At 34.8% G+C, this 15,620-nt stretch overlaps 1 protein-coding gene across 1 annotated transcript in view; it reads right to left on the minus strand.

The window, feature by feature from the left end:
- The window catches only part of LOC131849652 (MTOR-associated protein MEAK7), a 29,182-nt gene that overhangs the window by 3,173 nt on the left and 10,389 nt on the right, over positions 1–15,620 (minus strand). The window contains exons 3-9 of the mRNA XM_059199765.1: positions 8,265–8,397; positions 7,267–7,358; positions 6,107–6,303; positions 5,432–5,568; positions 3,837–3,983; positions 2,912–3,138; positions 1,746–1,931 (exon numbers count right to left, since the gene is read on the minus strand). Coding sequence (XP_059055748.1) covers positions 1,746–1,931; positions 2,912–3,138; positions 3,837–3,983; positions 5,432–5,568; positions 6,107–6,303; positions 7,267–7,358; positions 8,265–8,397 — 1,119 coding nt within the window. The remainder of the gene's footprint in view (positions 1–1,745; positions 1,932–2,911; positions 3,139–3,836; positions 3,984–5,431; positions 5,569–6,106; positions 6,304–7,266; positions 7,359–8,264; positions 8,398–15,620) is intronic.

The following is a 15,620-nucleotide window of genomic DNA, read 5'->3' on the forward strand; positions in this document are numbered from 1 at the left end:
CCCCAACATATTTTTAACATTTACGTACGTGTACTAGTATATCCTGCAATACCGATTTGTTTATTTTAACATATTAGTTTTAAAGCTTTAGAGGACGTTTCCACAACAGTATTTTAAAATTTACGTACTTATACTAGTGTTTCCATTACTGTCATTGTATTATATAACATAAAAATACATTTTTGCGCTTTCCCTACATATGGCTATTTTTACAGTATCAAGCTACAAACCTACAATTCTTTCTTTCAAACAGCTAAATATTTTAGATACTTGTATATTTTATGAAATATGACACAATACGAAGGTCATTTGTTTTTATAAAAAAACGCAGTTAAGTCTTGTGGTGTTAAATATGTCAATTAATATAAATCTAGTTTGATACAACAACCTTGAATTTATCAATAAATATATACTACATATTTCTGAGCAACCAGTAAAATGGGTAATTAATATTAATTTCTATATAAAGGCTGGCAACATAGGAGTGTCAAATTTGTCTCCGGGATTAAAAAACAGTACTAAAGTACTAGGCATTAATAACTTTATAGGAGGTTAATCAAGCGGAGCAGAGAGCTCCAACTTGTCACAAATCGGACAACTCATCCGATAACAAGTCTACCTTATATTACACGACTAACACAAAACGTCAAAATCAAATATTACTTAGACATATGTAAACTACTAAAGGACTAAGTACGCTTACATAACCTTATAGAATGTCAATCAAGCGAAGCAGAAGGCTCCAAATTGTGACAAATAGGACAACCTATCCGACGACAAATCGTATGATCCGTACGTTTTAAGGTATATGCAAACTATTAAAGTACTGGGCGTACATACCCTTATAGGAGTTAATCAAGCGAAGCAGAAGGCTCCAACTTGTGACAAATCGGACAACCTATCCCACGACAAATCGTATGATCCTTACGTTTTAAGGTATATGAATACTACGAAAGTACTAGGCGTACATAACCTTATAGAGGTTAATCAAGCGGATCGATGGTTTTCGGTACGCCGACTAGTTTCAGATAGTTGTGCTCCGACTTGTGAGTTTCAAGTACACTGCTGCGCTTCGATAGTGTGGTCATCTGAGGAATAGTGGGAGAGGAAATGGGAAGAGTGTTGTGATAGGTAGTAAGGTTAGGTGTTGGCACTTAAGGTAGTCTACGCAGTTCTATATTAAAAATATGTTTACGAACTTCTTTGCTCTGTTCCTAAAGGTCGTAGCATAATGATAATAGCTTAAGATGTTCTTCAAGTATTTGATTATAATAATAATATCCTTCGACAATTCACACAGCGCCATCTAGTCCTATATAAAGCAGAGCTTGTGTTATGGGTACTAGACAACTGATATAATAACATTAATCTTTTTTTTATAAATACATATATAATGTACATAGAAAACACCCAGACGATACAAATAATAATACAAATGTTTATACCGTGCGAGGAATCGAACCCGCGATCATCAGAAGTAAAGTGCTGTGCTAAATCACTAGACCACCTAGGCCGTCGATTATGAAATATATTGAATTCATATTTAATTACTTTCTTGCAATATCACCTCTCTCTCTTTATTTCATCTACACAAACTCCATACATCTCTTTTCAGCCTTCCTCTGCCCTTACAACTTACATACATACTTAAAAAAAAAATAAGTATCCATAATTTAGAACTAGATGGCGCTTAGTGATACGTTCAGGATTATATTATTAAAACTCTATATTATGTTTCAACTTACCGACTCCTTGTCTATGACGGGCTTATCCCCGACACCCCAGACCTCGAGGCTGCGGATGTGGAAGGCTGGATCCTTGCTGAGGCGGCGGTACCCCTTGTAAGTACTGCAGGACTCCGCCGAGGAACCTTCGCCGAATGGGTCCGCATTCACCCAAATGCCACCAAATTCGAACTGACCACCCATTATCTGAAGATATGGATAATCGTATATTTATTTTGAAGCCTGTTAATGATACGGCATTAAAAAAACTAATTTAAATATTTATTTATTTACCAAAATTGTATTATATATGTTTATATTAACAATCGGCCTGTCCTGTAGGAACCAGAATACGAATTTTCATGTACAAATCTAAGTATTCATATAAATATTTAATTATAATAAATATTTAGTTTAAGTGTTTATATCAGTTGTCTAGTACCCATAACACAAGTCCTGCTTACTTTGGTATTAGATAACGATGTGTGAATTGTCCAGGGGTATTATTATTATTTCTTACACTTTACAGCTTTAGCTAGCTTATTACACTTTCTTACAGGCCGAAACCAAGCAAGTGCAGTGCAGTGCAGTGCAGTGCAGTACAGTGCAGTATAGCGCAGTGCAGTGCGTGTGTGCGTGCGTGCATGGATGCGTGCGTGCGTGTGTACTTATTGTGAGCATTTTCTTTTACTTGATAAGTGTTGTCATTTTCATCTATATCCAGAAATTTGCAGCCAATTCTACAGGTACTCAAAATAGTATTGTTATTATTATATTCTAAAAATAGTATTTAACAGTCCATTAGGCAAGATTTTCGTATGATGGTTCATGCATTGGTAATGATTGTTGTAGCAGGGTATATTCGCATCTTCAGTGCTAGAGTGAATAGGAAGGAATCATCGATGCTGATGAAGTTGGGCCCTAGAGCTCAGGGACCATACTTACAGGCCGAAACCAAGTAAGTGCAGTGCATGCGTGCGTGCGTGCGTGCATGCGTGCGTGCGTGCATGCTTGTGTGCGTGCGTGCATGCTTGTGTGCGTGCGTGCGTGCTTGTGTACTTATTGTGTGCCTTTTTATTTACGTGATAGGTATTATGCCATTTTCATCTATTTCCAGAAATTTGCAGCCAATTCTACAGATATGCAAAATATTATTGTTATTATTATATTCTAAAAAATGTATTTACCAGTCCATTAGGCAACGTCTTCGTATGATGGTTCATATATTGGTAATGATTGTTGTATGTAGTAGCTGGGTACATTCGCATCTTCGGTGCTAGGGTGAACAGGAAGGAATCGTCGGTGCCTATGAAGTTGGGCCCTAGAGCCCACGGCACGGGGGCGTAGCCCCCGAAGATGTAGCCGCTGTTATCTTCAATTATGAGGATGGACGCACCTTGATCTTGGATCCTACCTGTGAAAACATATTATAGTTTTCTATACTTTTTTTTATATGGAATGGTAAAGTTTTATTCATTACATTACAAATCTTTAAATCCTCCTTTGTTAAGATTATTTCTAATTAGCTGTGACCACGGTTTAAAATATAGCCCATGTGTTATTCTGATGCGTAAGCTATATTACTGTAAAGTTTCATCACAATCCGTTCAGTAGTTTTTGCGCGAAAGTAACAAACATCCTTAAAAATCAGAAAATCAGGAAATATGTTTCCGGCATTATGCTGAGTTGTGGTCCTCATAGAAGGTTTTTTTTTTATTTTGTGTAAATTATTATTTTTTATGTAATTGTTGTGCTTGAGAGTCAATTAATTATATTCTATTCTATTCTAGAGTAACTAAAGAAGTAAACAATCTATTAAAAACAATGTAGTGATTATTATTAACATTATAAAACCAACCCTTAATATTGTAAAGCATGTTGAGGGTTTCCAAGCAGAAAGGCTTTATGACTCTTTGCCCAATAGTTTAAAGAAAATACATAATTGGAAGCTTTTTAGGAGGAGGTTGCATTGTTTTCTGTTGGAGCAATCATTTGACAGTGTTGATGAATTTCTTAGCAGCAAAAATTGTATAATTTCAAACACAATATAAATTGTTACTGAATAAATAAATATCAAAATTGCTCCATTCCCTCCGCCAGTTATGTCCTTACCCGCCATAGTGGAGAATGATTCGCCGTGTATATGCGATGAGAACAGGAACCGCCACTTGTGCTGATGCTTCTGTGGGATATGACTGTTCAGCCACACTATATGGGATAGATCGATGAACGCTGGATAGTCTGGCATCGCGTCTAGACCTATGAAAGTAAAGAACAACCCATAGTTAGTAGTGTTAGATATATCAACTCTATGTACTAGTAAAAGTATGTATTATAATAAAATAACAACTATATAACATTAATTTAACTATGTCTCTAACACAATTCACTTTAGCAATTAAAATACAACCAGCACATCCTGTGCTCAAAGACCGAATGCCGCGGCCTTTTTTTTTTCTTTCGGACTACTCTAATACTGTTGGCCGTAGCTGGCCTTTACAGCTTCACCGGACGTTATGGGGCGAGTGCAGATGGCACTCCAAACCCGCGGAAGGACTTATGGAGCAGCTGAAGGCCAACTCCCGCCCGACGGATACGACTTTAGTCTGAGGGCACCACTAGGGGTTCGAACCTCGGCTCAGGCCGTCGTAATTTCGATCCCCGTTTGAATTGGACGGGGGATCGATCGGAGGGGAATGCCGCGGCCTACAAAAATCCTCCCATTTATACAGAGAAGATATGAGTGGGGGTTATATGCAACTAGTTTAACGATACCGAGTAATAATGAAACTACCTTCTTTTAATATTAAATATCTGATTTTTCGACAATATCGATGTGAACCCTAACAGTAGAAAGAAAATTAAAGAACCTCAAGAGGCAGGGGCGGATCGGAAATTTGTGGGGCCCTGGATTAACACTATTTAGGGGTCTACCTAATAACCCTACCTAATATTACTCAACTAAAAAAATACACCGTCCAAAAACAAGCGACGGGGATCTGCATGGGTTGTTTGATATCAGGGTTGATCACCTTATGATAGGTTTTAAAATATTTTTTAAATTCTAAATATTGCCTATTATTTTCAGTGGAGGCTGGAGGCCCCTTGCATTCACGGGGCTGCAGCCCAAAAAGATAGATCCGCCCAAGTCAAGAGGTACTATAATCCCTCCTATTGCAGTCTCTTTTGTTTATATTTTATCGAATTAGGTGTTAATTTCCTGAAGTCCATATCAATATTTAATTTATTTATATAATTTTGTTTAATTCCGCTACAATTAGCTTATGATAGACCACAATTATTAAGTGTAAACTTGACATCAATTACGACCATAAATTAAATAATAAAAGACTTTATATGTAAATATAATTCAATAATGTCAAATAGTAATAAATATCTTCTTCTTCAGAGCTTCCATTATGCGTACTAGACGACTGATATAAATACAAAGATATTTTTTGTAAATACATACATAATATACATACTTAGAAAACAATCAGATCGATACAATCATACTCATGAATACAAATGTTTGCACCGTGCGAGGAATCGAACCCGCGTTCATCGGCGGTGTGCTAAATCATTAGCCCACCGAGGCCATCAACATTTGTGACACTCCCCTCTCTAGTGTGACGTCACATATTTTGAACTGTTTCCGTTAATAAAAATTGTAAAGTATATAAACTTGTTAGGTCTAGGTAACTCACCGTCAGGAATAGGGAGAAGCGAGGGCATAGCGGCCGGCGCTGGTGTGGGGCTCTCGTCTCCTGGCTTCTTGTTAATACCGTACAGGTTCAGGAACACTAATTCTGCCAATTGCTTTAGTAGGGTATTCGTTTGTAACCTAAAAATAAAAAAAAAGGAATCAATTTCTGGGTCGTTCATTAATCCCGCATTTCTTTATGTGGCCCATCCGTTATAGGATGACTACTGTGATAGTAGTCATCATTACTAAATATCAAAAGGGGAGATTTAATGAAATCTCTTTAGGGGTCATTCACTAATCCAAATATCTTTGTGAGGGCAGTCCAGATACTCAACTGCCCCGCCGCCACCGCTTCCCCCCGCTAGGGGCCAAACCACCAAGTCGAAACTTTTATAACAATATACTATACCATTTTAATAACTGTTCAAAAGTACAATGATGGTGAGTGGAGCCCCCTCTCTCCCCCAACGGTGACTGCCTCTGCTTCCCTCCGCTAGGGGTTAAACCCCCAAATCGACAACTTCATAAAAATATACTACACCATTTTGATAACAGTTCAGAAGTACAATTATGGTGAGGGGAGTCTAGATTTCCCCCAATGGTGGCTGCAATAGCTTCCCCCAACGCTAACGGTTAAACCCCCCCAAGTCGAAAAGTTTATAAAAATATATTATACCATTTGGATAACTGTTCAGAAGTACAATGATGGTGCGGGGAGTCCAGATCCCCTCCAACGGTGGCCGCCACGGCTTCCCCCAACGCTTGTACGTGGGAGGCGCGCCCCTTGAACCCCTTCTCGATCCAAATGCGCGCGCGTTTCGACGCCGAGCCCTTCAATATCTTTATATACGTCGACGCTATACTTTCACAGTACTGAAATTAATAATTACTTTATTTTTATATCATGGTGTATGGAAAAAGATGATGGTTGACCTGATAGAAAATAGTAGACATACCGTTTTATTTTATTACTTTAAACGAGCATTTTTTTGTACATTACGTGTCTGTCATAATCGACTGTAAGGATTTGTATAAAATATAGTAATGAGATAAGTTTTTATTTATTATATATTTATAGCTGTGCTCGCGACTTCGTCCGCGTGGTAATTAACTTTATTTTTCTAAAATAAAAGTACCCTAAGTTATTCCTTATTACATCAGCTACCTGCCAAAAAAAGTCTCGTCAAAATCGGTCCAACCATTTTAGAGATTAGCCAGAACAAACAGACACACAGACAAATACAGTACTGTATTTATATTCATATGTATGTAGTAAAAATGATTATTTCAATATTACAAACAGATATTCCAATTTTATTTATATGTATAGTTGTTACTCTATATTATTTGAATGCTCTGAAAAATTACTCAAAGAAAAACACCAAAAGTATTGTATTGATAAATTAATTAAAAAAAAAGGAATAAGAAGAAACAAGTTCTTGGATACATGTATAGAGAAAAATACATTTTAATTTAATTCAAACATATCTAAATAGGTGACTGACATAGTGATCTATCAACGCACAACCCAAACCGGATCGGACTGAAATTTGGCATGCAGGTAGATGTTATGACGTAGGCATCCCCATAGAAAGGATTTTGATAAATTCCACCCCTAAGGGGATAAATTAACGCGAGCGAAGCCGCGGGCAAAAGCTAGTTCATACATATAATTAGAAAAAATCCCGACATCTTACCAAGTCTTATTTTTTTGAGTTCCGATATCTTAACATTATTATAAACGCGAAAGTTTGTGAGTATGGATGTTTGTTAGCATTTCAAATTGCAATAAAGAATATATATAAACAAAATAAAAAGGAAGTGGTATACCCTTACCTCTTTCAGGAGCTGGTACGGTAACTCCACCGTCTCGTTGTAATCCTTGCCCAAACTATTGTATGTGACCATCATTCTTTCATCCACCGTTCCTGTCGTTATTAAAAAAAAAAACGAATAAGGATGATGGTATGGTTGTTGTGACATTGTAATTTGTGATATTATATGACAGAGATGTGATATTGTAGTGATATGACGGTGATGTGACAGTGATGTGATATTATTGTAGAAATGTATAATTAAACTATTTATACAGCATACGTTATCAGCACGATTTATAGAAATTACAACCGGTTTTCTACATTTAAAACATATATACTTTTTCTCCACTTTTTCTCTTTTAATTGCGAAGTATGAAATGCAGCACCGTTGTTCTGAGCACCTTTTGACATTTTACTTCACAACTTGCTTTTCACCATTTCCAAAGAAGTTACTACTTTCGTAACGTGAAAAAATTGATAAAATCCAGGGATGTAATTTTCTTTTAAAGTAACTTCACGGTACTGAAAATTGATCAATCAAGTGAGCCTAATACCAACTTTCTGTTTTTAAAGAGTTCACCTTCAGAAGCAGCACAATTACCGAACTTTCTGTTTTCTTCTTCTTTCTAACTTTCTAACTTTCTTCATGTGGTGGAGGTGGCAAGATTGATTGTGAATCGGTGAATGTGATAACATTTATTGTAGTGATATGACGGTGACGTGACAATGATATAATAGTGATGTAGCGCGGTGATATCATCTCACTTCTGTAGCGTAATGCATGAAGTGACGAAGTGTTGCTACATAATATATGTTTATAGTAGTATTTAGGTAGTGAGTATACCGGTATAATATTTGTACTATTTATATTACATTAGTGGGTTTCTTTGATAGTGTGCAACATGACTTAATAGTAACGCGTACATTCGCGGTTTTTACACTAAAGTTAAATCTATGTTAATGGAGACGTAAACTATTGGTTTAATAATGATATGATAGTTACAATTTAGAACTCACCTCTCACGTTGTACACATATAACTCTGCAAATCTATTGAACTCGACCGTTGCTGTCTTTTGTTGTCCCGACCCGAATAAGAAGTTGGAGAGGTACTGCGCCAGTCTCGGGTCTATTTGGGGACCCCAGAATTTCTGTAATTACAAGTTACAATTTGAAATTCTAGTAACGACTTGCGTTTTGTTGTTGAAGAATTCATGTGTGACAAACCTTAGTTATTATAATATGAATGCCCATAACATTTACAGAGAAACTAAAAAAAAAAAAACGGCTCTAGTGTTATAGAATTCATGTTGTCACACATGAATTCTATAACACCAGAGCCTTTCTTCTTCTTATGTACTAATATTTGATGTATGCCCCTAAAACTAAATAGACATAGTTCATAGCACAGATAAACTAAAAAAAAATAGAGACTCTGGGGTTGTAGAATTCATGTGTGACAAAGCATATTTAGTATTATCTGATGAATACCCGTAAATAACTCTACAACTATTTAGACTATTTAGACAGTCAATAATACAGATAAACTAAAAAAAATAGAGACTCTGGGGTTGTAGAATTCATGTGTGACAAATCATATTTAGTATTATCTGATGAATACCCGTAAATAACTCTACAACTATTTAGACTATTTAGACAGTCAATAATACAGATAAACTAAAAAAAATTGAGTCTCTGTTTGCAGAATTAATCTTATTTATTATAATCTGAGGTATGTCCTTAAATAACTACAACTTGATAAGCAAGGTCTATAGTACAGTTAAACTAAAAAAATAAAGGCTATATTAAGGTCAGATCATCAGTTCTGTAGTTTCGGCGTGAGAGCGCGACAAACAGATCGACTAACTTTCGCATTTATAACGTTATATTAGAAAGGATTCGCTTGCGACACATGAACGTAAAGACCGCAGTAAACCACAGTTAATAATAATAATATTAATAACCCTGTATAATTAACACAACGCCATCTAGTCCCACGGTAAAAAGATCTTGTGTTATGGGTACTAGACAACTGATATTAAATACATACATTTTCTTTTTAAACACTCAGACCGATTTGAACACTCATACTCACGAATACAAAATGTTTTCATCGTGCGAGGAACCGAACCCGCGACCATCGCAAGTAAAGCGGTGTGCTAAACCGCTACACCACCGAGGCCGTCAATAATAAAAAGGATTTGCCGCAGTTTCATGGAGGTAAAGGCCGTAATAAAGCTTAGTTAACAATATATTGTAACAACACGTTATTTCGGTGCATTCCAAAATAAATTTAACAGCTCCACGCTACCCGTCTGCACGCATACCATAACGATGGCAAACAGTAAAACATTATGAAATCATAAAGTGTGCTTTTCTTTCATAAAACCCCATTAGAAATACTCTTGTTTTATATATTTTTACAATGTGTATATATTAATCCTGGAAATAGAGACAGAAAGAAATAGAAATAATCTTTACTCAAATAAACTTAATGTGAGCACTTTTACTATAATATTTTTGTAATTTTACCGCTCATTCGGAAAGCAGACATATCACAAGAAGTTCATGTTTACATAGTATAAAATCTATTAAAATCCAGAAGTCGCTTGCGAAAGTTTTAAGCAATAAATAGAATGATTTAAAAGGAAGGTTTATATGTATAATAAATAATATGTACCCCGTGCGAAGCCGGGGCAGGTAGCTGGTAATCTATAAAACAAGAAAATTCCTGGGGTTTCGAAATTTTCTTATTTTATGTATTTTTTACATTGTGAATATTTTAATCCTGGCAGGTACATAAACATAAATATGCTATATTCAAATAAACTAAATATAAGCACTTTTGAATAGTAATGTAATATGTTTTTTATTCTCCCGTTCATTCGGAAAGCAAACTTCACAAACAACATCACAAGAAGACTGTACAAGAAAATAACAATATACAAAACAAAGAATTCAACGACGGTTTAGAAATTTTCTTATTCATGTATTTTTCACAACGTGGATAATTTTAATCCATGCAGAATAGAAATAGAAATAATCTTACTTCATATAAACTTAATATAAGCACTTTTGAATAGTCATGTAATATGTTTTTTATTCTCCCGCTCATTCGGAAAGCAAACTTCACAAACAACATCACAAGAAGACTGTACAAGAAAACAATATACAAAACAAAGAATTCAACGACGGTTTAGAAATTTTCTTATTTCATGTATTTTTCACAATGTGGATAATCCATGCATGAATAGAAATAGAAATAATCTTTCTTCAAATAAACTTAATATAAGCACTTTGAATAGTCATGTATTTTTTTTTATTACACCACTCATTGGGAAAGCAAATTTATTACAAGAAGACAGTACAGAAGATCATCTTTACATAGTATAAAATGAAGTCGCTTCCAGATTTTAATACAGTTTTTAGTAATAGATAGAGTGACTCAAGAGGAAGGTTTATATGTATACTACATGTACAGTAATGTCGAGGCAGATATTTTAAACCTGTCAGGAATTGAAATTTAAATAATCTTTATTCAAATTAACTTAATATAAGCACCTTTGAATAGTCATATAATTATTTATTCTACCGCACATTCAGAACGCAGACTCATTACAAGAAGAACGTTCAAGAAACTTGAACTCCCATTTGACTCTGGTGATGCTGTGCTTAGTTATTTCTTTGTATGGGATACATAAATATATAAGCAACCACATAAAATCAGGTAGATCGTCGGTGTGTTTTCCACTCTCTAATATATGTACAAAAAAAATAACGAGAAATCTGACTAATAGCACGTGAATTTTAAATTAAACGACGTGTAAAACCGCAAGGCATAGCTATAGTCCTCTATACAAATCCACATTTATAATATTAAGAATTTATAATCAAATAGCTGTGCTCGTGGTTTCACTCGCGTTTAATTTATAGCCTATGCTATTCTGATGTATAAGCTACATTACTGTAAAGTTTTATCAAAATCCGTTCAGTAGTTTTTGCGTGAAAGCGTAACAAACATCCATGCATACTCACAAACTTTCGCGTTTATAATATTAATAATACGTTCGAGAAACCGTTTCCAAAGCTACTAGTAGATTAATTTACCGTAGTTTTTTTCTGTACACAAAATTCCACTGTAATAACTCACATCGACCTTCAATATTTACGTACCGGGTATGGTTTTCTTCAATCCTAATCCATAACAATAGATTAACGTTCATTGTGTAAGACGGCGCTGGCGTTGGTTTACATTCAGTTTACATTCATAATATAGCGAGGAGGAATTCCGATAATATAAAATTTTATTCCATAAACCATCTTCCGACATAGCAAATTGGGATGAATACGGAATTCCTAAATGTTTCAACATAATGTAGCGGAAACAGAGGAATCGAGATAATTTAAAATTGCGTTCCAAAACCAACTTCGAACATCACAATCTACTAATGGGATGAATAAGGAATTTTTAAATTTTTCAACATAATATAGCGTTAAGCGATGATTAAAAATTTAATTCCACGAACTTCGAGCATACTACTATTGGGAAGAATAAGGAATTTCTAAATAATTAACATAATATCGTGGAGGCGAGGAGGAATTGCGATAATTATAATTTCGTTCCATTAACCAACTTCGAACATAGCATAGTATACTATTATTGGGATGAAGAAGGAATTCCTAAATATTTCAACGTAATATAGCGGGGAAACGAGGAGGAATAGCGATAATTTAAAATTATATCCACAATCCAACTTTGAATATGGCATACTATTATTGGGATGAATAAGGAATTCATAAAGATTTCAACGTAATATAGCAGGAAGCGAGCAGGAATTAGGATAATTTAAAAATTCGTCCCACAAACCAACTCCGAACATACTACTATTGGGATGAAGAAGGAATTCCTAAATATTTCAACATAATATAGCGAGGACACGAGGAGGAATAGCGATAATTTAAAATTATATCCACAATCCAACTTTGAATATGGCATACTATTATTGGGATGAATAAGGAATTCCTAAAGATTTCAAAGTAATTCGTCCCACAAACCAACTTCGAACATACTACTATTGGGATGAATAAGGAATTCCTATATATTAACGATAGTTAACAATAAATGTCAACAGCTTGGTTTTGAAGGATTTGGTTAGTAATATGGACTAATAACCCCATTGCTAGCAATGACCATATCAGGTTGACCTATATGAGGCTCTGCCTGGAACCACCGTGATAAATGCATGGTGAATTTACAATGGCTAACTGACCTGACCTCATGCTCATCTTATCCTCCACTGGTGCCCCGCCAGCGTAAACCGTTAGCGCAGGCGGGTGCACCATTACATTATCATCCATAAGAACAGTTTCGTTCTATCGGTTTAACACATCGCTATACTACCGTGGTCGCAAGTTCGATTCCTCGCACGATACTAACAGTCTGATGACACTACTAGGGGTTCGAACCTCGGCTCAGGCCCTCGTAATTTCGATCCCCGTTTGAATTGGACGGGTGATCGAGGGGGAGGGAGAGGGGGATAAATTAATGCGAGTTGGTAGTTTGTATTCACACGTTTCGACTTGAAAAATGTGAACTTACAAGATTATTTAAAAGAGCAACACACAAGTTTCTAGCTCATTCTTCCTGTAATGAGACAGCTTTCTAGATAAAAAAAAATGTTATGACTATTCAAAAGTGTCTAAATTAGGTTTATTTGAATAAAGGATTTTCTATTCTATTCTTAAAATACGTGCTTCATAAAATTTCAGGATAAAAATCGAGAGAAAATTAAAAAATTACCGGATGTCGATTGCTTATATCGGGTTGCTACGTTAGTTATTGTTTGTTTGTATTCAATATATTTACCTGATGATAAAATAATTTGCTGACTTCGTAAATCTTGCGTATAGACAGTTTGTATAATCGTGTGCGGACAGGTATAATAAACAAAAATTAATATGATGGAATTTGTAACTAACTAACATTAGCTATTTCTCGCGCAAACCTGTAATCTTCGGTTTCTGTGGAAATTTCGAGAAAATACAGACTATGCATAACGCACCTTTTTATATGATAATTATACTTATATATATCTCGATGACGACCTCGGTGGTCTAGCGGTCTAGCACACCGCTTTACGTCCGATGGTCGCGGGTTCGATTCCTCGCACGGCACAAACATTTGTATTCATGAGGATGATTGTTTGTATCGATCTGGGTGTTTTCTATGTGTAATATGTATGTTTTAACGAAAAAAAATATCTATGTACTTGTATCAGTTATCTAGTACCCGTAACACAAGCTTTAGATAGCTTAACTTGGGTCTAGATGGCGCTGTGTGAATTGTCCTGTGATTATTATTATTATTATATATTTAAATATTTTATGTTTCATTCCTTTTTTTTATTGTCATATTTAAAAATATATCTTTACCTACAGCGACCGTAGTTTCTCTTAAAACTAACAATAAAATATAAAAATACTGTCCTTAAGAAACATCAGTCATTAAAACAGACTGATGTTTGAAACCACAGAAAAAAATCTTTGATCTGTGTTTGAAACAATACCAATCTTCTAAACGTACTACTATAATATTATAAATGCGAAAGTTTGTGAGTATGGATGGATGTTTATTACTCTTTCTAGCAATAACTACTGAATGAATTGTGATGAAACTTCACAGTAATATAGCTTACATATTATTTTTTTCTTTACGTATGTGTACAATCTAATACATAAAATTGGTTTTGTGTTTATACTCCTCCGAAACGGCTTGACCGATTTTAATGAAATTTTATATGTATATTCGGTCTGAGATAAGGTTTATAACTAATTTAATACCCTAAAAATTAGGTGTGGCTCACCACAAATATTTTTAAAAATTTTTCGACAATTTTTTTTATTTTGATATCTTTTATTTGTAACTAGCTGTACCCGCGACTTCGTCCGCATGCACTTTCATATACATATACTAAAAAACGGTTATTTCAATATTACAAACAGACACTCCAATTTTATTTATATGTATAGATGTATAGATTTAAAAATACATACAACCCTAAATTTTCACCCCTCTATCACCAACCCCTATTTTTAATAGCGATTTTAATTTATATGGCAAAACAACGTATGCCGGTTCAGTTAATAAACAATAAACAAATCTCTTCCAACTGAACTAAAAACAAATGTATTTACCAGCGGAGTATAACGTAAATCTACTATCCGATGATTATAGAGACGAGATGAAATTATACAATTATACCAATGTTTACACTGAGTAGAAATCACATGAAAAAGCTACGTGTATCCGTTCCACTGAATGCTACTTTTAAACCATCTGTGTCTATACATCTCCTATAATTAGTAGAACAATAAACCAAACGCATTTGACAATTAGCATCAGCCTGACGGGTGGTTTGTAAACAGAGCGGTTTGACGTCACGTCCAAAATGAATTAAGCATGTTATGAACCGATTGATATGACATCGGTTTGTTGGTCTAAAACTAATGTATTTACTGTTATATGCATTATAGTTTATATTTTACAGAGCCATGGGCTCTGGGTGGGGCGGCAGTATAGTCTTATTAATATTACTAGCAGTTCCCGCGACTACGTCCGCGTGGAATTAAACACTATTTTTCTAAAATAAAAGTAGCCTATATTACTCCTTATTACATCAGCTACCTGCACAAAAAAAGTCCCGTCAAAATCGGTCCAGCCATTTCAGAGATTAGCCGGAACGAACAGACAGACAAAAATTGAAAAAAATGTTATTTCGGTGTATGTACCGTATTTACATTCATATGCATGTAGTAAAAACGGTTATTTCAATATTACAAACAGACACTCCAATTTTATTTCTATGTATAGATTTGTTAGTATGGATGTTTGTTACTCTTTCACGAAAAAACATAAAAATCTGTTCAGTAGTTTTTGCGTGAAAGAGCAACAAACATTCATCCGTAGTCACAAACTTTCGCGTTTATAATATTAGTAAGATCATTATTTGTTAAAAATTTACATTACTAAACCCGCTCGCCCCATTTTTTTTTTAATTTTTATTTATTTATTTAATTAACACCATATAAACTTACAGCTAATTGTCAACACGTTCATATTTTAAAACTATTTATACTACTTAAAATTATACGATGATAAAAATATTCTTATTAATTATAGAAGGCAAGGCTTCTAAGGCGTATATACGTCAGCATACCCATATCTCATTACTACGTCAGCCGCTACAGTCATAAACTTATCTGTCCAGTCACCCTACCCTGGCAAGATTTGGACATACCAAAAGTATTTGCTTCACGTAGTAATCTGTATAAGATTATTTTGGTATCAATTCTTAAAAATCTCCATTACCAAACC

This window comes from Achroia grisella, unplaced genomic scaffold, assembly GCF_030625045.1.
Source record: "Achroia grisella isolate CSIRO2021 unplaced genomic scaffold, CSIRO_AGI_Agris_v1 utg660, whole genome shotgun sequence".
Taxonomy (NCBI): domain Eukaryota; kingdom Metazoa; phylum Arthropoda; class Insecta; order Lepidoptera; family Pyralidae; genus Achroia; species Achroia grisella.